General features: G+C 36.5%; 1 protein-coding gene and 1 long non-coding RNA gene across 2 annotated transcripts; both read right to left on the bottom strand.

The window, feature by feature from the left end:
- Positions 1 to 1,218: 1,218 nt before the first annotated feature.
- Positions 1,219 to 5,598, bottom strand: LOC113639481. The gene is made up of 2 exons (XR_003439843.2): positions 5,336 to 5,598; positions 1,219 to 1,546 (listed from the first exon to the last, which is right to left on the bottom strand). It is a non-coding gene; the product is annotated as an uncharacterized LOC113639481 (long non-coding RNA).
- Positions 5,599 to 12,569: 6,971 nt separating this feature from the next.
- fscn2a (fascin actin-bundling protein 2a, retinal) lies at positions 12,570 to 17,724 on the bottom strand. Its single transcript, XM_027141611.2, has 5 exons — positions 16,662 to 17,724; positions 14,176 to 14,332; positions 13,711 to 13,832; positions 13,417 to 13,584; positions 12,570 to 13,270 (listed from the first exon to the last, which is right to left on the bottom strand). Exons 1-5 carry the CDS (start codon positions 17,482 to 17,484, stop codon positions 13,065 to 13,067), a joined length of 1,476 nt encoding a protein of 491 aa, XP_026997412.1. The 5' UTR covers positions 17,485 to 17,724; the 3' UTR covers positions 12,570 to 13,064.
- Positions 17,725 to 23,830: the final 6,106 nt, after the last annotated feature.

Raw genomic sequence — 23,830 nt, 5'->3', positions numbered from 1 at the left:
AGACGGCTAGACAAACTGGTGAAATATGCTGGCTCAATGCTTAGAAGGAGTCTGGACTCGCTGGAGGCTGTTGTGGAGAGATGTGCACTGAATAAGGTGAAGGCCATCCTGGATAATACAGATAATCCCTATTATAACTACCTGACTGGGCAGAGAAGCAGCAGCAGTGGGCGTCTCACCTCACTGTGTTGTATGACAAAACACTTCAGAATGTCCTTCAACCCTTCTGTCATCAACACCTTCACCAATGGCAGATTGGAAATATTACTATTCTAAATATTCTTTTAATATTTATTCATATTGTAAATATTTAATTAAATGAATACAAAGGCTTACAGAAATTAAATAAAGATTTTCATAAAACACACAGCACTAATATATGAGGTTAAATAATTCTCCCACAAATCTAAGAGAGTGTTTTTGATTGGATATTCCCAAAATACATCAATCCAGATATAATCTCAGTGGTCTGACTTTCTAACATTCTGTAGTTTGCTTTGGAATACTCCAATATGACAGATTCAAGGAGAAATTGAAGGAAATATTTGCCTTTAGGTATTTGCTTCTTATCACTTTCACTGACACACGACCGTTCCTGACACCATATATCGCCATCATATACGCTGAATATTCTTTATTTCTCTCTCCTTTGTCGAAGAAGACTCTCAGAACACACCAGGGTCAGAGATGGCCCACTGTGCTACAGTACGTTCATGATTCCAGTGAATTTAAAGCTGAGAGTCACTAATAGGCATTCCTACTACTGGTTGCCATAGTAACAGCATTTCTCAGTTGGGTGGCAAAACTAGCATTCCAATTGACAAGAAGTCAATTTTCTTGCTTTTGAAATGAAACATACTGTAAGGATAGTGTTTGTAGCTAAAATTCAGCAGTGGAGATATGCATCATATCATATCAGATGATGGAGAAGCAGCTCTACTGTCCTCACCCCAAATGATATTTGCTACAAGAAGATACTTCATGTTTGCTAAAGTTAAACTTTCCTCCACTTTGCCACGTTTCTTGCCACGTCCACACCTAGTCACCAACAGTGGCTGTCACTTGTCGCTTGAATTCAGCGACTCTCCTTAAAAAAACTGAATGTCATTGCATGTGTGAATGCAGCATTTCCCTGCTTCTCTTTTGTAACTTTCTGATCATAAGCACACCTCTCAATCTTAAAAGTGAGCTAGTGACAACTTTCAGAAGTCATAATCCTCTTATTATTCTCTCTTTTTTATTATTCCCTTTCACAAGTGTTTGGTTTTAAAAAAGTGAACACCATGAGTTTTCTTCTATCTGCTATTTCAGTAAGAAAAAAGTCCATATCAGCAAATGTATGGAAGGAAAACAAGAAAGGAGCGATTGCTTCATCTCTTTCTTCCTCACTGCCTTTCTGCATCTCTAAAATCGCCTTGATGGCATTAGCTGCTTCTTCAGCTGGCATTGACAGGACAGCAGGCATGTCGACCTTTTGCAAAAAGCGATGCTCGTTTTCTTTGCACCACTGTACAGCTGTACTTAGTGAGTCCATCAGCCTTTGTTCCTGTAAAAAATAAGCAGAAAAAGAAACTTCTGTATCCTGTATGTGTTTTTATTATTATTATTATTATTATTAACATCCACATGAACTGTCAACGAGTTTTCTTGCCTTTTAAAAACTTGTCTAAGGAGAACATTTCACTGATCCTTCTGTTTTAAGTACAGTGAGACACGTAATCACCGGTCTAAACTATAAACTTTTAAGATTATTAATTTTCACACATATTATAAATAAAACCCTGTTTGAATTTTAACACATTGTGCAATAACATTTCAGATTAAACAATAAAGATTCTGATTGGTGAATAAAGAATTGCAATATTACATTTCCAATGGTCTGCTAATGTCATTAATCAGAAAATGGTGTCATTTCTGTTATGGGTGGAAACAATGAGTTTGGGGATTAAAAAAAAGGATATTTTCTCTCCATTAGCATGTTTCGCTTGCATTTCGCTACTAGAGTATTTGTAGCCGTCCTTCAAATTCTACATCATCCTCCTTTTGGTAGTTTTTAGTTTACACTGTCCATTTTCTCAGCCTGATTTACAGTATCTACCCAGAGGAAAACCATGCAATGTATGTGATATCTATCTATCTTTCTATGTATATGCCACTGGTGATGCAAAATCATGTTTGTGCAACTTGCACATGTGAATGCATAGAACTGTACACAGCCTTTTACACAGCGAGTTGTAAAGCTATCACACTAGCTACTGAAAAGAAAAATAACCTGATTAACGCAGGTTAACGTTGAAGAATGATTATTCCGTATTGTTCTCCATCACTCATGATTTTCACAACAGCTTTACTCATAAATCATGTAGAAGTGTTTACGCAAGTTTGGTAGGCATGTAAATCCCATCATTTTGAAAAATCGAAACTCTCAGTTGATCAGCGTCAAAGTATGTAAGCCACTAATTTGTTTGGTCGAGCAGCATCCCGACGGAGCTGAAATTTACTTTAACTGCACTCGGGCATTTCACTCAGTAGTGTTAGCGGCATTGTCGGTAGCTATTTCAGACGTATAAGAACGCTAAAAAAAAAGAATGCTAATTTTACCAGAAGTGCCGGTAACAAGCGTACAATATTTGTGTTGTAGAGTTGATTCAGCTTCTTTGGGAACTATTACCACTGGCAGAGCAAAAATATACAGAACATTTGCGAATATATTGTCCAAAATGTCACTTAGTTTATGTGAGTTTTGTGTTTGATATTATATTAACTATTAACTATTATATAAAAGCAAGGTCACATTCGATCCTGTGGTTATAGTGAATATCGGCAAGCCATAAAATTCGCCTTTGGGGCTTGCGTCTACATCCACATCAGGGATTCTGGCCAGTTTCTTTAGTCCACTGTACTGTACAGTAACTAAGCAAATTGTAAGAATGTGTTTTTCTGCCCCTGGTCACAACTGTCACAACATGCACCTTGTTTTAGTCCATTATTCACAGCATGCAGAGATATGTTGCCTTACAGTGGGACTCTATAGACCTTATATGCGAGTTTCATAGTATGAGGCCAGATACAGTACTCCATGCCAGACTTAGATTAAATATCTGACCAGTAACTGAAATAGACTTGAAGTAGTCTTAGAACTGGTCCTATGGTAAAGACATACTTATACATCTACAGCAGGTAGACATCTAAATGAAGTGACGTGACATACGGCTAAGTACGGTGAACCATACTCAGAATTTGTTCTCTGCATTTGACCCATCCAAAGTGCACACACAGCAGTGAACACACACACACACCGTGAACACACACCCGGAGTAGTGGGCAGCCATTTATGCTGCGGCGCCCGGGGAGCAGTTGGGGGTTCGGTGCCTTGCTCAAGGGCACCTCAGTCGTGGCCGGCCCGACTAACTAAACTAAATCAGCCTCAAAGCAACAAAGCAGCCCTGTGATGGACTGATGACAAATCTGAATGGATGAATGAATGAATTGATGGATGGATGAATAGATGGATGGGTGGGAGGAGGGAATTAATGAATGGGTATCTGCTTTTACCATTGCATTGAGGGTGGCTAAACATTTTAACACCGAAAACCTTTTCCATGTGTTGATTTTTTTTTTTTTTGTAAAAGCAAAAACGTCACATCTTGTGAGATGGCTACAATATAATAAACAGTATTTCTAAACCTCCTATTGAGGCAGTTTAGCAACTTAATCTATTAAATATCCCCTCAAACTCCCATATTATTTATCTTATCTAGGTTACCATGCAGTTTTTAAGCTCAAACTATATTATTCTGTGACAAATATTTAGAATTCAGTACTTTATTGTGGAATGTATAATTGAACATAGATGTGGGTTCTAATGTTTGTTCAATTCAGAATCAGAATGAGAATCAGAAAGAAATTATTAGATTATAGATAAAGATTATTGCTACGTATGCTTAGACCACAGTCCCGTATAGATTTAATACAATACAGATCAAAACCTGTCACACATCACAGTCTGATATAGATCACAGTCTGCTATAGATCACAGTCTGATATAGATCACAACCTGTCACACTTCACAGACTGATATAAATCACAGTCTGATACAGATCACAGTCTGATATAGATCACTACCTGTCACACGACAGTCTGATAATCACAGCCTGTTATAGATCACAGTCTGACATACTGTAGACCACTGTCTGTTATAGATCACAGTCTGTCACACATCACAGTCTGTAATAGATCACTGTCTGATATAGATCACAGTCTGATATAGATTACAACCTGTCACTCGTCACAGACTGATATAGATCACAGTCTGATATAGATCACAACCTGTCACACATCACAGACTGATCTAGATCACAACCTGTCACATGTCACAGACCGATATAAATCACAGTCTGTTATAGATCACAGTCTGATATAGATCACAAACTGTCACACATCACAGACTGATATAGATCACAGTCTGATACAGATCACAACCTGTCACACATCACAGTCTGATATAGATCACAACCTGTCACACATCACAGACTGATATAGATCACAGTCTGATATAGATCACAACCTGTCACACATCACAGACTGATATAGATCACAGTCTGATATAGATCACAACCTGTCACACATCACAGACTGATATAGATCACGGTCTGATATAGATCACAACCTGTCACTCATCACAGCCTGACATAGATCACAGTCTGGTATAAATCTCAGACTGATATAGATCACAGACTGATATAGATCACAACCTGTCACACATCACAGTCTGATGTAGATGACAGTCTGGTATGAATCACAGTCTGATATAGATCACAACCTGTCACACATAACAACCTGTCACACATAACAACCTGTCACACATAACAACCTGTCACACATGACAACCTGTCACACATCACGGTCCTTGATATAGATCACAACCTGTCACACATCACAGTCTGTTATAGATCACAGTCTGTTATAGATCACAGTCTGTTATAGATCACAGTCTGTCATAGATCACAGTCTGTCATAGATTCTTAATGGCTTCCAACTGAGACCAGCGAAAAACATCTATAATCACACAAAACACGTAGATATGCCAGGTGGTGTCTATTCAGCCGAGTAATTATAATCTAGAGTGATTTCCAACCCCAGTCTAACACACCTGATGCTTGTCATTAAAGTGGCCTAGACCCGTAAATGTTAGAGCAATGCGTGAATAATTACTGCTAAAAAGCTATATACGGAATTCAGATCTCGAAATAAACTCTAAATAAATTATGAATAACTAGTACAAGGATAGAAAGAAGTCTTGCACTAGGTTAGCGTGTGTTACCAGGCTACATACCCTGCCTTTTGTATTGCAAGCCATCTTCTTTACAATAGACCGTTGAAGCGAGCGCCTATTATCAAGCGCATGCGCAGTATCACGCCTAGTTAGTAGCGTAACCTAGAGCACGTGGCAGTGTAAATAATACACGCCCCCTAATGGAAAGGTTGAACAATTACGTTTAGACTCGTCAATAAGAAAACGGAAAAGTAAAAAAAAAAAAAAAAAAAAAAGAACTTAATTAAATCTACTTTTACTTTTGTGAAGTGAAAATGATTTTAACCCGTTTCATAATGAATATTTATATTCAGTAACATGATTACTTATTAAATAGCTATTAAATTGACTGGTGCTGTATTTTCTTTATTCCTGTAAAAAGTTAAAAACGGTTCTGTGCTAATCTGGTGTTGTTGTCAGACATTGCTAGAGTAGATATATTAGGTTTAATGAACCAAACAGATATAAAATACAATTGATAACAGTGAGGTTTTACTGTTAGTTCCTGGGGGGGGGGGGGGGGTTCCACTGTAACTAAGCACCTTGTAAGAATCTGCCTTTGGTCACTACTGAAACAATATCATGCACCTTGTTTTAGTCCATTATTCACAGCATGCAGACATGTTGCCTTACAGTGGGACTCTAAGACTCCAGCAATTTACCATGCAGAGAGCAGATCTGCTCCTGGAAGTTTACAAAGGCTTTTATAAGCTTGTGTTTATTAAAGGCAAGGGATTGATAGTGAGACCTTATAGGTGAGTTTCATAGTATGAGGCCAGATACTCCAAGCCAGACTTAATAACTTAAATCACTGGCCAGTAAATGAAATAGACTTGAAGTAGTCTTAGAACTGGTCCTATGGTAAAGGCATTCATACTTATACATCTAGAGCAGATAGACATCAAAATATATTTTAAAAAATGTTGTATTTGCTTTGATCAGCCACAAGATTATCTAGAGTCAACAAAGAGGCTAGATAATGTAGAAGCCCATTGTTACTAGGATTAACTCCAGTCCATAACCCTGAAAAAATACACATACTGTATGTAAAAAATTAACAACTAAATTGAAAAATAAATAAATTGTATGTACAGCTGTGCTATAGATGGTAAAATGAAATAGAGTAGAATGAGTTACAGGGATGAACTAGGAAGGAGTTGGTAACAATTAAATGCAAGGTTATTTGCACATTCTTATTGCATAATGGTTGGAACATTTAACTGTTCATGAGGTAGATTGCCTGGGGGAAGAAACTGTTCTTGTGCCTGGTTGTGCTGGTATTTGGGGTTCTGTATCGCTTGCCAGATGGTAAATGTTCAAAAAGCAGATGACTTGGATCCAGAGTGATTTTCTGAGCCCTTTTCCTCACTCTGAATAAATACAGTTCTTGGAGGGTGGGTAGGGGAACATAAATAATCCTTTCGCAGTCCGAACCATTCTCTGTAGTCTTCTGATGTCTGATATTGTTGCTGAGCCATACCAGACAGTTATTGGTGTGCACAGAACAGACTCAATGACGGCTGAGTAGAACTGTATCAGCAGCTCCTGTGGCAGGTTAAACTTCCTCAAGTGGATAAGGAAGTACACCCTTTGTTAGGATCTTTTTACAGTGGTGTCAATGTGAGTGTCCCACTTCGGGTCCTGGGAGATGGTGGAGACCAGGAACTTGAATGCCTTTACTGCAGCCACAGTGTCCATGATGGTGAGTGGCAGAGTGCAGGTGGGTTTCTCCTGAAGTCCACAATCATCCCCACAGTTTTGAGCATACTGAGCTCCAAGTTGTTGTGACTGCATTCAGACATCTTTATAGGTCTTTAATTTTCTATTTTCAATTTTAACCAATTTTTGGTGATTGACAGTTTGAAATTCTCAACTTAAATAAAGTTTCACACAATTCTGATGCTCTTTGAGATGGCTATAACAGAAAAAGGATTTTATTTTATTTTATTTTATTTATTTATTTACAACAGACTTTGTATATTAAGAATAAATAACCAGAGTCCACTGTAATAAAAAATTGCCAGATTACACATAAGTGAAATGTCTTGATTAATGGAATGTATACTGAGATGTATATATTGCACATAGTAAAAAGTAGGAATGTGTACTAAGATGTGTATATTGTACATAGTATAAAAAAGTGATTCTCGTTTTAAAAAGTGATGAATGACAAAGTGCACTGTAGTGCATGTAGCAGGAAATGGTAGGTATTCAAATGTAGTGAAGCAACAAATGGTCTTTAGTCTTCAATAGCTGTAAAGGGGTGTTTGTAGAGGGGAGGGGGGTGGTAGTAGATGCATCTATGGGAAATGGCTTTGTACCGCTTTCCAGATGGTAAGGTAACAAACAATCTGTGCCCTTGGTGAATGGAGTCCTGTTGTCCTTTGTTTGCAGTCGGCTAGCATTCACAGTGTCCAGGTTTAGGATCTCAGTGCCTATAATGTGCTGTGATGATTTAACTCCCCAAAAAATCTTTGTGCTATATTTGACCATTATGTACAGCAAAAAGCAAAAGAAACAGAGGAGCACGTAAGTAAATGTGCCAAATGTTTATATGATATTAGTGCAGCTGCTGAGACAGGTCTTTATGACACACAGTGTAGCATTGCATAATTCATGCTACTGACAATTGTGCGATCATCCCAGTGCAAACTATATAAATGCAAATTACCTACAGTAGATTCTTTACTGCTGTAAACCAAGAGAAGCTTACTGCTCAAAATGCTACAATTTCTAAGAAGCCCATTTTTGCTTCTTAGTAAAAGCAGCTAAAAGAGCCTGATGACTCACTTATACTCTTCTGAGAAGGTACTCAAATGTAACCTAGGCAATTGAGAGGTTTCCTGGTGTGACACTAATTTTATTTCTTCCTCTTCTTTTTTAACCTGAAGACATTTTCCTTCCTGAGCTCTGCTCTCTGTGTTCCTTGAGCACTAGCAGATAAAATTATTTTTTGAAAGCCACCATACACAAACAGCACAGCCTAGAGGTTGACACCAACTTTAAATATGCAGCATCCACAAGCACCTCTCCACAACAGTTTTCTGTTCATGTAGGGGATGTTTCACACCAGGAAATTGGTTTACATTACATATTTTATTTTAGTCATGTTTACCACTTGCCAGATGATTAGGAACACAAGGAGTGGAGTGATGTGCCTACCTTGGCCTTCATGGCAATACAATTCTGTTTCACTTAGAACAGATTGTTATAAAGTAGAATTTGAAGCTGACGTATCTGTCACACATAACCACTTATGTTTTCTTTCTTTTTGTAAACATGATTTTTTTTCAGCATGTAGATGATTTTGGGTCATAATATATTTTTTTCAGATACAGAATCACCAATCAGTGGTTGCTTATCCTTTTTGCACCATTCTTTTCAAACCATTGGAATGATTATGTATAAAAACCCAGGACAATAGATGTCTGGGACAAGCTTGGCAACCTGCATGCACAATAACTATCATGTCATTGTGTTTGAATAGACACTTTTTTCTCACTCCACACATGAATTAATGCTTAAAATGGCAGTCTTCCTTATTTATACTATATACTACATAAATAATTGCAATTTTATATGAGAATTAAACATGAATAAGGACACGTTACATACGTTCCCTATGCTCAAAACACGACATACCAGCAAATCGTGTTGCTTATGTTTTTTAAGAAGAGGATTTGGAAAGCTCTATCCCTTGCAAAGGAATTAACAAAGCCATGATGTTGGGGATGGGAAGAAGCAGACTTTTTTAATTTGTTTTTATGTTGTTTTTATGTCATTTTATCTTCCAAAACGGTATAATGGTTAATAGCTACTTAGCACTATCTTTACAATCATATATTTCTATACAAACAAAGTATATATGTAAAATGTATATTAATTTTATTTATTTTTTTTATTTTACATTTTGTGTACTATAGATTAGGTTTGATTATATTCAATTCAATTAAAATTTATTTGGGTAGCCTTTTTTACAATTGACATTGACTCAAAGCGGCTTAACAGAACATTAAACATAGAACAAAAGGTTATTATATTAATAAAGATGAATACATAAAAAATTAAAGATAAATATTATATCCAAGCAAGGATATTTATGCCAAAATCCTACATCAAAATGAACACATAGAAATTCCAAACACAACAGTAAACTTCTCAATGATTTGGTTTTCTTATAGCTATGGGCTTTTTGAGAATATACATTTTTATAATAATAATAATAATAATAATAATAATAATAATAATAATAATAATAATAATAATATAGAAATATATTTGAATATATTTGAAAATAATAATAATAAATTATTATTATTATATATTATTATTATTTTTTATTATTTTTTATTATTTTTATTTTTATTATTTTATTATTATTATTATTATTATTATTATTATTATTATTATTATTATTATTATTATTATTATTATTACAATATTATATAAAACATTTTGAAATGAGATTTCCAGGAAGTTTTAAATTTTGGTTCTATGCTCTCAACATGATACTGAATACTGGTTGCCAAAGAATCACTGATTAAGTATTAGCTCCTTTAAAAAAAGGTTTTTAAACATTTTTTTGTCTGTTGTCAATGTTTATATTATCAAACAAAACTATAAAATTTCCAAACAACACATATAAATATAAAAATATTACAAGAGCTCACAGAAGATAGATAGCTTAAACCAAAAGAAAAAAAACCGCGTTAATATTCAGGAAAAAGGTAGCTAATGAAAAAATGGCATGTCTGGACATGATCTGTTTGTGCAGCTAGCTCTCTGTCTATGATTAAGAGAGAGAAGAATTTGTTCACAAAACAAGTGGCCCTTGTCACACTTCTGTGTTTTTGCTGCAGGAAGTATGTTTCACAGGGTTATTTTACTTCAACAGCAGCTACGGCTGAATCAGTGATTTATAGCTTGTGGCAGGTGGAGACGTGGGTTACTGAATTTAATATAGCACTAATTTGCTAATTTGTTGGTATTTAGCTTTCTCTCCCTCTCTGAGTTAAGCTGATGTATATGTGGGCTATATGTATAGATTAGATTAGATTAGATTAGATTAGATTAGATTAGATTAGATTAGATTCAACTTTATTGTCATTGTGCACGGTACATGTACAGAGCCAATGAAATGCAGTTAGCATCTAACCAGAAGTGCATAGATGGCTTATTTACTGTACAAGTGGCAGTGTTATAAATAAGCGTATAAGGTTATACAGAAGGTGTAGTAATATGTACATGTAACTGAATAAGGGTAAATATAGTGTGTTTTTTATACAAGTATGTTACAGTATGAAGTGGTATGACAGATAGCTGTACAAAAGGAATGTCATTATGCATATATACATTTATATATATACACATATATACATATACACAGAATAAACAGAATAAATATGGATGGACATACAGAAGTGTAATGATAGTTTTTGGGTGGTGCAAGGATGCATGATTGTAAAGGGGTGCAAAATGGTGCAAAACACAAGAAAAAGTGACAGTACAATGGTGATTGTTAACGCCATATCAGCTGTTCAGTGCAGAAACAGCCACGGGAAAGAAGCTATTTTTCAGTCTGTTTGTTCTGGTTTTGAGACAATCTCCTTACAGAGTGTAAAACTGAAAGGGGAGTTACAGTAGAACAAGCCTAGTTTGCCTGCTTTCTTATTTCCCTGTTAAATAATATGCTGTGGCACAAGTAATTCTCAACTAGAGCGTGTTCTCAAGCCTAGTTCTCTGAGTCTCTTAAGCTGTCAACTGTCATTTGTCACACTGCAAGAGTGACAAAATCAGGATCTAATGAGTCTACACTAGCAACAGAAATTATAAAAGAGAAAGCAATCCAAGCCACCATCCAGCCTGCTAAACCCGTCCTCTTCCGCTTCCCTCTTCCCCACTTTTTTTTAAGTACGGCTAATCCCTGAGTTACGAAGATACGTTCTGATGACCCCATCATAACTAGAAAATATCGCAAGTCACAACCAATTCATATCGCAAGTCACATTTTTTCAAAAGCCACATCATTGGTCATGCACAAAACACGATTTAAAGGCTCAAGCCATATTATTTTTTCCCCTTCACCCTAGGGTACCTACAGTGCACCCAGTGCCCATAGATGTATGTGACACTGGCGTTCCAGATCTGTAGGATCTAGTACTGGCCAAAAATTCACAATTGTATACACAAAATAAATAAATCTCATCAGGCCAATAGATTGGCCAGCATGAAGATATTGCTTTCTATTAGTTCTTCTGAACTATGTGATGCAGTGCCTCTGGAAATGTTTACTGCAAAAAGCATGGCTGACCAACTGTTTTGAGTAACCTCCTGACTTACGATTCCAAAAGAGAGCCTAACTGATCAGTGCACTTGATTTATTGAGAAGTAAAGCAATCTACACTGGTGTATTTCAAATGGACAGGTCAATGGAGTTATTCATTAAAAACATGATTCAAAAGTTTGCACAAGAGAAGAGCTGAAACTGAGATAAATGATTGGAAGCCCTATTATTCGCCCCAGGCGTTTTTACCATTGTGATTAAAAATGTGATTAATGAAACGGGCGGTAAAAATTAATTTAAGTATATTCTGGACCTGCAAGCCAAACGCCAGACATTGAGTTAAACGTTCTATTGTAGGTGATTCCAAGTGAGAGAGTTTGCACTGGGAGATGAAGTCATAGTATGCTTACCATCTCTACTGTACTTGCCAAATGCAAGGACTCTTTCAAACCAGTTCCTTAAGCTGATGCTGTTTATCTATCCACCATTTTGTCTGTTTGTAATCAATTAAATGGAATTGATAATGGAAATGTGGTATATATAAAACTCATACTATATCTTGACTTCTTCCTACTTGTTCTAATTTACCTAACCCTGCATTGGTGAATGTTTCTGGACACATCTTCCGAGATGTCCATTGTTTGTCTATGTCCATTTACTTTGTTTCTGTGGTTAATAATTATCTGGAAGTGATTTTACACTGTGTCTTCCTACAACCTTTATATATATATATAGTTATTTATTACATGTTTGATTATTTTTATTTTGCTTGTTAAACTTTCATATATCACAAGCTGTGACATTGGGCTGTGTAGCTATCATTGGGTTGTTATAGCTTTAAATGGCATCCTAAATGTGAAGAATGTCGATCGTTCCTTCAATCTTAACAAAATTTAATCTCAGTTTCGAGTGATGTTGCCAAGCCATGGCCTTTATGATAAGAAACAGTGGAAATTGAATAAAATTTGTGTTTTAATGAAACAGAGGCAAAAGGTTACATTCATAATAAGTACAACATGTTAGCATGTGAACTACTAGTTCATTAAGCACTCACAGTCGTGCAAAACAAGAACCCTTTGATGATCGAAGCAGTGACATGTCAGGCAATAAAGCTTAAATAAGTCCATAATGAAAGGACACACCAACAGTACTCTGAGAACCTCATATTACATTTTAAGTGTTTTATATATATAAATATGAAAGGCCGGGTAATGTGAGGAGGAAGTACCAAAAATAAAATAACAATATTAGGAACTTCTCATGCAAGTTAAGCTACACAATAATAATATTTAACATTTGAAAATACAAAGATAATGACAGAACTGCAGACTTCACCCAAGTATTTGTAATATTTGAGAGATAAAAGAAATTCATAAAATAAGCCATTCATTAACAACAACTAATATGACTATTACTTATTCATCAGTCTGTGCTACTCTTTGCATTTGTGAACCATTATTGAAAGCCTCAGTACTCCCATAGACAGCAGCTGTTCATTGTAATGATGTCACATTTGAGGGTGCCTCCTTGGTCAGCATGCAAGTATTTGTTATCTTTGCTCTTGATGGCTGTTTTTCCATGCTCTAGAAACTCTAGAAAGAAGTTGTCTGGCTCTTCACCATCTGCACACACCAAGTCAGTGCTAGTGACATACCAGAACTTTCCACTTCCACCTACGAAGGAACCCAGACTGTAAGTTGTGTATGATTTTGTTTTTTTAATAACTGAAAGTCAGACTTTGTCAGATATTGTAGATTATCTGCAGAAAATAGCTCAAGACGCTATGCAAGACAACTGTAAGTTTAATGTATAGACTTACATTTAATGTGATATGCACCATCGTTGTAGATTAATGAGAAGATGTCATAAACAGAGCGGTTGACGTTCAGCGTATTGGCGCTCTTGTGGTGGCAAACAAAGCCGTTCACCCCTCTCAATATTAGGATTGGACGGTTGATCAGCTTCATTGAGAACTGCTCATCAGGACCTAAAGGCACATGAGAGAAAGTATTTTCTTTGCTCCCTTTAGCAGGTGTTATAGCACCAATAGCATTTAAACAAGTTAATAAGGCCAGGTAGCTGACCGATTATCTTATTACCTAAACAAACTCACCCACTGTATCACTGACTGCAGCAAGCTGTCCATTTTTCCTGTTGCAGACGTATTTTCCATTGTTAGCTTTTAGAGCAACTCTTGCTCCAAGCCATTCAATGTCAAACATTGTATTGGGTTCACTGTTGGTGAGCGAATAGACAATAAAGTCTAAGCATATACATAATATATTTAAATAAATTCATTAAACAAATGTAGATTTAAATGAGTTCATTCAAATAAATTAATGCAAGGTGTCTAGTATATTGCCACTATATGGCTGCATGAATATTGTTATCACATTAATCACTGCTTATCAAATAGCACTTGATCCAGCATGTCCTAACATTATTTTTATTTGCCATTTTTATTTGTTGTTGTTGTTGTTTTACTGTGGTTTATGAATTCAGCTTCCTACAATGTCTTAACGACAAAGTAATCCAAATTCTAGAAATGGTAAAAATATGCACACAGACATTCCCTTACATTTCTGTGCCTGTAGTATGGATCCCTGCATGAACGACGAGTGTCCAGTAATTCCCTGAATTAGTTCTGAACATGCATTTATTAGTATTCTGGTCAATTTCCATCTGAAATGTCTCCAGATCTGTTTCCTCATCTTGATTGGCTGATATGCTGACACCTGGAAAAAGGATGCATTTGTAAGGGTGTTCAGTGGTTTAAATGGCTGATTTAAAAAAAACACACAAAACAAGCTTGAATTCTTCCACAGGGTTCTGCTAATAATTATAACCCCTAGGAGGTAAAAAAAAATCAATTAGAGAGTTTGAAAGCAGCATATATTATAGAGTTACTTATATTCTAGAGGTTTTCTGGGAATTTAATGGCATACTAAGCAAAAAGTTAGTATTAATCATTCTAAATCAGATGTAATCATAGATGAACATCACAGACTAGTTAACATGATCTCATTGTAGATTTGTGCCCACTGCTGGCATTTATTCACTATTAGCAAACTTACTAAAATAAACCTATAACAATACAATAGTATTATGAAAACCAATATATCAAATGTTGATTCTACTTAATGTTATTTAAGAATTTATTTTAAAATAAAAAATGTAGATATCACACAAAAACCTTAGCAATCAATAAATGCATTTAGATAAAGTAAAAATTCATTACAACATGCATTACATCATGGCATGTCTGAGAATTCCCTACTAACTCTTATTGTAAGCTTGTTACTAGAATAATCCTGCACCTCTACAGTATACCCTCCTCCCAGCCTGTTCATTTGCTTGGTGCAGTATATCTGTCTTTGGTGCAATGCAAATGTGCCGTGAAGGGCTATCTAAGCAGCTTTGCTGTATCCGCCTTCCTCTAACCAACAAAAAAAAAAACACAGGGGAGCTTAAGGAAAGTTGTGAAAAAACGAATGTAAACCACTGTAAAATTCTTCACAGTAAACTCCAAATTTCTTTACATTTCTAAAACATATATTTACTTAAACTCTTGCAATGGAAACTTTACTTCTTATTCTGTAAGAGTTCTGCCAGATTATGAAGAGGCTACCAGTTTTTTAACCGAAGATGTCCTCATGTGCAGGGCATTTGTTAAATGTAAATTCTGAACGATGTCTGATTAAATACTAATGAATATCGTCAGATTTATCGCAGATGAATGCAGTTTTATTGATATTACTTATTTCTGGAGCCATTCCAGCAAAATTACTATGATTAAAAGCAATCAATCTGCCTCTGCATTTTCTCCACAAAGCCTAATGAAAGCATAGCTGAATTAAGTACTGCATCTTAGAACTATTTGCTCTGTCATGCCACCTCCTCGATCAACAATCGAGCAAAGCTTTTTTAAACTTTCTACTCTATCTAGGGTTTGTTGTAAAAAAAATATATATATAAAAAATCCTTTGCTTGTTAACAGGAATAAACTAATATGCAGCTAAAATCCACAGTGGATGCTTTCTACAAAGGCCATAAATGTCTTGCCTAAGACTAGATAGCTGATGATTTGCTGTGTGTTGCAGATTCATCGCTATGCTAGCAGAATCCGGTACAAATCATGATTTGATTATCTAATAATTCTCAAGGTTAAGCACAACCGTGATCACATATTGCAAATGAAATTTGTATTGGGAAGCATCTTGATTTCTTTTCTCTGTTTACACATCAAACCTCACACTGAGCTCTTTCCTTTCCATTCTCTGTCACTGTTATTCAACAAAAAGGCCATTCAATAGCTTATTTTGCCCTACAGGGTTACACTACTAGCCCATTATCCCATTATTGTTGTTAATATGAGTGCTGCTGGCCTATCATTTGTTAGGGGTCAATATAAAACTGCAGACCTTTGTGAACTAGGTCTACAGATAGATGTGTCTAAAAAAAGCAACTAGATTGTACCAAATGTCTCCCTGTGCTCTCAGTAAATATACTTCTCTGTGGTGGCCTCAAGGTGTACTGTTTGGTGGGCGATAGTTTACAAAGTTTATAGCAAAAAAAAAAGAAGATTATAAGTGAAAATATGCAGCAAAAAATATATCGTTTAAAATGGTTTTGCACTAACATTGTTCTTAAATGACTCTTTGTCAGGGTGTATGTTTTTGTGAATAAACGTGAACATCTATGGAATGTTTTTTGTTCATTGCACAAAATTTGTTTTTGACTGGCACTAGGTTCTTCCCGGCACTTTTATTTTTACATTGTAGCTTAGCAACGTCTCAGACTTCAGCTAGTTCATAATTTTACACAGTATTAGATTGCAGAACATTGTTTTCCTAATCAGTCTGCAAATAAATTTGCTACAGATAAATCATATTGCACATTAACAGGAATTGCATGAATTTGAAGTGTTCATCTGAGTCAGCTAAAAACAATAATCACTTAACAGAATTCATTACGTCACATTAAATTGCCTTACTTTTTATTTATAGACTATCAATAAACAATATACATCTGTTTAAAGTGGAAAACGTATTGCAGTTACTGTACCTTGACGGATAGATAGGTATCTTTTGTTGGCTGCCAGAAAAACCACTTGTGGATGACTCTCCTCCAGATCAAAAAGCTCATCTTTACCCGGCTTTGTAGCTTTTCCAGATTTCAAGGTGCCCGAAGGACCCGTCGGGGTTAGATATTTTCCATCGTCATCTTTGAAAGCCAGCTTATCTGCCCTGAGATCCAATGTGAAAGCTGTATCTGGACCATAATCATTTACCAGCTTTCCACTGCTAGTGAGAAAGCGGTTGTCACAGGTTTTCACACTGTATTTTCCATCCTTGAAGACCAGTGTAATCAGAGAATCCACACCCCATGGGATATCACTATCAAAAGAAATCTCACTCATTGAATCTGATAAATGTGCATAGCGTTTGCGGGCTAAGCTCAAAACGCTAACCTGGGGGTGGTGAGCCAAGTGGACAGACCACAACTCAGGTTCTCCTATGGTCTGGCTAAAGCAGGTCAGGAAATCTTCCGTGCCTCCAAAGTATCGTTGCTGAGGCTCGGACTGCAAGGCCCAGCGGCCGTCAGACTGAGCTACAATCAAAAAACGACAATCAGAGTCTGGTACCTCAGATTCACAATTTACTTTCCCATTTTTATCGGTGGAAAGGTAACGGCCAAGGTGACTCCGAAGGAAAACCACCTGACCATCCTGGTCATCCTGCTCCAGGCTCCAGAGTTGTTTTTTCTTCATACTCGTGCCAGATGCATTTACCTTAAAGCCAAAAGTCTCAGCTGTGAGATAGCGGTTCTCGAAGTTGATGAGCCCAAAATTAAGCTTTAAAGATTTGCTTATTCCATTGATAGCCATTTCGATCAGATAACAACAGTTTGTTCGCTATTAGATGTTTAAAATCAAAGGAAATTTTAGTAAATTGGTCCTTTAAACTGAGTCCCTTTTAAAAATTTCTCCAATCATTTGGTTCCGGATTTACTCAGTCTTTCTTTCTTGTTCCTTTCTTGTCATTCAGTACAAGTAAGGTTGTTTTTTTGCTCCTCAATTCACTAGCTAATGTCTCTCTATCCGCACTGCAGTTGTACAGGTGCCTGCTTTCTTCTCCCTAATCAGTCTGGATTAGTCTCTGCAGGAGGACACTCCTCACACCTCTGACTCCACCCTTTCTGCACAAACTCGTACTCCACAAACCCATGCCACTTCTTAATTTCGTTTTTTACTTTACTTTACTAAATTTCTTTGAAAAACTGTACTTCTAATTTTAATTTTGAAATGTATTGTCTGCTCACCAATCTTATACAAATATAAGATTTTTACTAGGTGATTAAATGAGTGGATCAGGATGTCTGATCCTTTGCTTACTTTCTTAAGGAAAAACACTTTTCCTACCATTTCATACCCCCACCCCCTACCCCCAACACCCTCACCCCAGCATAAATTTCATTATATAAAATACATTTTTTTGAAAGAAGAAAATGTGTTTGCGAGACTTTGTGAGTTTGGGTAGGATTTCTTTACAAATAAAGGAAGAGTCATGCCTTTCTGCCTTATGTTTGTTCCTATGTAAATTCTTGCCATTTACATCTTGTTTGACTGTCCTGCGAGATCAACTTTTCTTCCATATATGCCAGCATCATGACTAAAAACCGACACCATTTTCCACCCCCTAATTTACCAGTCAAGTATCTAAGACACAAATAACAATAATAAGAACTATGTCACCTCTTGACTTTGCTTGTTTAAGAGCATTACTAAACCTACTGTGTTAGTACGTCATTAATGGCACAGTAAGAAAACTGAAAAAACTTTGCTTGTTTTGGTGGTTGACATACATAGAGATACATATGTCCTTCAGGTTAAATGTGCTTTTTTCATGCTCTTCTATATAATCATTTAAAGGGCCATCACAGTCTATATTCTACTGAAGGAAACACTTCACCTATGCAGTTCCGCTACAGGAGGAATCTAGCGCGTTAGTTCTAGAAGCGTGTGACAGGGCCTAAGAGCTATAACAAAGTGCAAAACACCATCCACCAATATGGTGAATGTGGACACCTCTCAGGCACACAAGCTAAACACCTTCTATGCTGGCTAATAGCGCTACAAGCAGCATGTATGCGTAGAGTGACAGAGCACCATAGTTCCTGTCCTGAAGAAACCCCAGCGCACCTGCCTCAATGACTATCACCCAGTAGTCCTCCTTACAAATGATGTGCTTCAAAATACTGGTCAAAGACTTTATCACTTCTTCACTATCTGCTGTCCCAACCTCACTACCGAGGATACCATTGCACACCTCCATTACACAGCCCATATTCATCTGGAATTATGTTAAAATGCTGTTTGTAGACCATAATTATCTCTATAGTTACTTTTAATTTAGGGGTCCTGGGACTTAGCTGAACCATATATTGATGGATCTTCAACTTTCTGATGAACAGGCCACAAACAGTATAAGTGGGCAAACATCTCTCATCCTTAAACTCCCTCAGCACTGGCATCATCCAGGGTTGTTCTCTGAGCCCCCTGCTGTACTCACTGTACGCATAAAACTGCATGGCCACTTCCAGCTCCACCACCATCATAGAGGTTGCTGACGACACTGTTGTGGTGGGCCTGATCTCTAACAACAAACAAATGGCCTACCTAGATGAGATTAAAAACCTGGAGATTTAGTTACAGGAGGACAATCTCCTTCTGAAGGTCAGCATGAAAAAAGAGTTAATAGTGGATATCTGCACAAATCAAGCGAGGAACTACCAATAACTCATGACCAGCACTCAGAGCCACGTCCTGGCACATGATCACATTGGTAAAGAAGGCCCAGTAGCATTTATTCCCTCTCAGATGCTTAAAGGCCTTTAAACTACGCTCTCAGGTGCTAAAGACATCTTACACCTACACTATTGACAGGAACGCAATCCGTCCTCTGCAAATGATCCAAAATGCAGCTGCCCGGCTTGTTTTCAACCTGCCAAAGTTCTCGCATACCACCCCGCTGCTGCGATCCCTCCACTGGCTTCCGGTAGCTGCACGCATCTGATCCAAAACACTGATGCTGGCCTACAAAGCCAAAAATGGACCAGCTCCCTCTTAACTCAAAGCCCTCATCATTCCTCGCACTGCACCTCGCACCCTCCGATCTACCAGCACTGCTCGACTGGTTCCACCATCTCTCAGGGTAAGAGGCAAGCATACTACAAGACTCTTCTCTGTTCTGGCACCAAGGTGGTGGAATGAACTTCCCCTAGAGGTCCGGACAGCTGAGTCACTGGCTATTTTCAAGCGGCGGTTGAAGACCTACTTATTCAGGAAACACTTCAACTAGCACTTCTTTCCTTATCTTTTGCAATTAAAAAAAAAAACAGACTTTTTCATTGTAACTTTGAACAAATGTTTTAAACTCATGGTATCTTAAGTATGTAACCTAGTGAACCAGCATTAATGTATTCAGTGTTAGAGATTTAAGCACTTATGTACGTCACTCTGGATAAGGGCGTCTGCCAAATGCTGTAAATGTAAATGTAAATGACAGCATCCTGTCACCAGACAGGACAGATGAGCTCTCCAGAGAGTGGAGCAGAAGGTGGTGCTGGACCAAAGCAAGGAAGATAATGAAAATCCTCAGCCATACTCAATGATGGACTATTTTATCTGTTGCGTTCAGGGAAGCTCTTCTGCACCATGTAGGGGTACACAGAGAGAATGAGGAGCTTCTTCCCTCAGACCATTCCCTCGGACCTCTCATCCAGGAGAACAACTAGACCCTGGCTCCATTCTGGACTTTTTGGAACTTGCCACAACACCCACTACCTTATCTGAACTTTCACACAATTACATGCACATATTGCACTTTAACTACATATGATATGATGTTCATATTCACAAGCATCACTCTACCATATTCAGTTACTACCTATATTTTTTATACTTTGTATCTAATCTTATCTTATCCCTTTACTTTATTTTTATTCTCTACCTTAGTGTAAATGTCTAGTTTTATATCAAGGACAGTCGTAATAAACATTTAACTACATGTTCTGTGTATGATTGTGCATGTGACATGTAAAATTTGAATTTGAATTTGCTTTGAACCTGAACTTTTATTTACCTGGCTTGCATTTATAGCTACGTTGGACAGATTGCGTAATGAACAAACTCTCTCTTTCTGCTACTCTGCACCAGGAGCACACACTTTGCTTTGAAAGAGTAACATAACATGTAAAATACATGTAAAAAATTGAACATGTAAAATACCTCAATGAATACCTTAATGGAAAAAATGCCTCATTATCCATTAAACGTTTGGATCATCCTCCAAATCATAACATCACACTGAACATGGCCTCTTAGCTGCTACAGTCACTCTCTGTCAAGGTGTTGGCTTGTGCACAAGTACACAAGCAGATATCTGGGTGATTCTTACGGCCCCTGGTGGTTAGAACGGGTGAAATCGCAAATTAAACCCTCTTTAACAACATATTAAGGAAAGGTTGTACGTGATATAATATACAATACAACTAAATTGTATAAAAAGACACCATATTAGCCTAAATCTAACACCAACCAATGCTTCACAACGAATCTATACATAATCCTCCCTCAGCACTAACAGACATGGTCTATAAGGACAATAAATCCTTTTAAGGGCTTAAGTTAATATTATCGGACTTTCAAAGGAAAGGTGGCAAACAAATTTAGGCTAATCTGCTGACTGTGGATGCTGAGTGTGTCCCATCGCTGGAATTCAAAAAAAGAGAGAAAATTTACATTCTTATTTACAAAGCAACTACCGTGTTTGCATCTTAAAGGGAAACCAGCGATAAAAGAAAACCATTTTCATAAATCTATTTCATAAATCCAGAATTTTAGACTCCATGATTTATTTCTTTATTTATTTTGCTATGATTGCTAATGAGTTTAATGAGTCACTGTTTAGTATTTATTATTTTTATCCCAGTTAATATGTTTATATTATTTACAGTTAATACCAGTTACTGGGATGGCTTTTCACCATATCAAGTATTTGATAATATTCAAAGAAAAAAGCTATGACAAGCTAAAAATCTAAAATGTTATTCTATAAACATTCTATGCATATAATTTCAAATTTCCTTCTAACATATAGCAGCAATGTAAACAAAGATTAATGTAAACACAGAGTAGATTTTCGAGTTAGATTTTGTGTCTAGCTAAACAATATCATAACAACATTCTTATTGAAGGAAATCTTTAGGGTAATATTGAGTCTAAAGAAAAATAATTAGTTTGGAATGTAAATTGCAGTGCAAATTACAACTCCAAAGGCTTGGTGTCTTGACATTGGGATTTGCTTCATGTCTCATGTTGTCAGAACTGTATTACTTACAGTAATAGTAGTTATTCATCGAATTTATCTTGATTACAACTTACTGTAACTGATTAATTGCTTTCGACTTACTTCAGCTAAAATTTCCTCATTGTTGCCATGTCAGCACTTTCTTAACCATGACTTGAACCTGTTTTGTGTTTATAGTTTGTAACTGCATGACTACACATATGGAAAGAAGTTTTGGCAAATCTTAAAGACAGGTATAGCTGATTTTGGAAAAGTATCCAATAAATTTCTATTTACTGCAACAAAAAAAAGGGTGTTATATTACTTGACACTTGTTATATTACTATTGTTATATTATATGTTATATTATTATTATTACTATTGTTATATTTTTATATTACTTGTTATATTACTTGTTATATTGCGTGTTTGTGTGTATGTGCTTATATGTATGTGTCTGTGTGCATAAATATGTGTGTGTGTGTTTGTATGTGTACACATGTTTGTGTATGCGTGTGTAATTGTGTGTGTGTGAATGTACGCGTGTGTTTGTGTGTGTGTGTGTGTGTGTGTGTGTGTGTGTGTGTGTGTGTGTGTGTGTGCGTACATGCATTGTGTGTGTTTGAGTGTGCGTTTGTGTGCATGTGCATGTATGTGTGAGTGTGGGTGTCTGTGTGTGTGTGTATGTGTGTGTATGTGTATGTGTGTATGTGTACGTGTGTGCATGTGTATGTTTCTGAAGGAGACACAACTGTGAAAAGTAGTGGAAAATTAATGCAGATGGAGCTACTTGAATTGCAAAGTAGCGTCGTTGCTCAAGGGTCTCGCCTATTTTTCTTAAGTTACAAAATTTGACTAGGTATAATTTTGACTACTGACACTGTAATTTCTGACATACGAATTCTTTAGTCAATATTTCTATCCCAGATGTTCTGAAGTTCTCAATTAAATTGCTTTACTGTTAATGAGTAATTACATTATAATCACTATTACTGTTAGTGTAAAAAGAATTTTGGCATTTCACAGTAGCTCTAAAGTCATAAAGACAGCTATAAATGATTTTGAGTAAATGCTTCACAATATATGTTTTTGTTTTCAGCAACAAAAAAAGGCATTTTATAGTACTTGACTCTGTATCGAGTGTGTGTATGTGCATATATGTGTGTGCATGTTCATGTGTGTGTATGTGTTTGTGTATGAGATAAAAATGCGCTCTGGATAAGGGCGTCTGCAAAATGCTGTAAATGTAAATGTATGCTTGCATATGTATGTGTTTGTATTTGTGTGTGCATGTGTGGATACGTACATGTGTGTGGTTGTGTGTGCATTTGTGCATGTGTACTGTATGTGTTCATGTCTGTGTTTGTGCATACATGTGTGTGTTTGTTGGTGTGTATACATGTGTGTGTATGTGTATGTGTGTGCATGCATTTCTGAAGGAGACACAAGTGTGAAAAGGAGTGGATAATTAATGCAGATGGAGCTACTTGAATTGCAAAGTAGCAGCGTTGCTTAAAGGTTTCGCCTATTTTCCTTAAATTCAAAACTTGGCCTAGGCATAATCCTGACTACCGACACTGTATTTACTGACTTACTAACACATTGGTCAGTAATGCCATCATGGATGATCTGAAGTGCTCAATTAAATTGCTTTACTTTTAATGAGTAATTACATTATAATCACTATTACTGTTTCACAATGTTTCAGATTTTGGTGAACAAGGCTTTATTTATTCTGCTTATATTAACCTTATCCAATAGTCTGTACAGTACAGTATTCAGGTGAAGATATCTTTTGGTAGAAGTTCAACTATAAGTACACACACTCATGTAACGTTTCATTTACTACAATACTGTTGTCAGTACTCAGCAAGTCAGAATATT

The sequence above is a fragment of the Tachysurus fulvidraco genome, chromosome 15 (genome assembly GCF_022655615.1).
Source record: "Tachysurus fulvidraco isolate hzauxx_2018 chromosome 15, HZAU_PFXX_2.0, whole genome shotgun sequence".
NCBI lineage: Eukaryota > Metazoa > Chordata > Actinopteri > Siluriformes > Bagridae > Tachysurus > Tachysurus fulvidraco.
Note: the sequence above shows the minus strand (reverse complement) of the source record. Positions and strands in the feature narration are given on the sequence as shown.

Excerpts from the sequence above, each read along its gene's own strand:
- fscn2a (XM_027141611.2), bottom strand. The coding sequence starts at position 17,484 with ATGGCTATCAATGGAATAAGCAAATCTTTAAAGCTTAATTTTGGGCTC. Across the intron at positions 14,333-16,661 it reads ATACCTATCTATCCGTCAAG|GTGTCAGCATATCAGCCAAT; the intron begins GTACAGTAACTG and ends TCCTTTTTCCAG. Across the intron at positions 13,585-13,710 it reads TGCAGTCAGTGATACAGTGG|GTCCTGATGAGCAGTTCTCA; the intron begins GTGAGTTTGTTT and ends ATGTGCCTTTAG.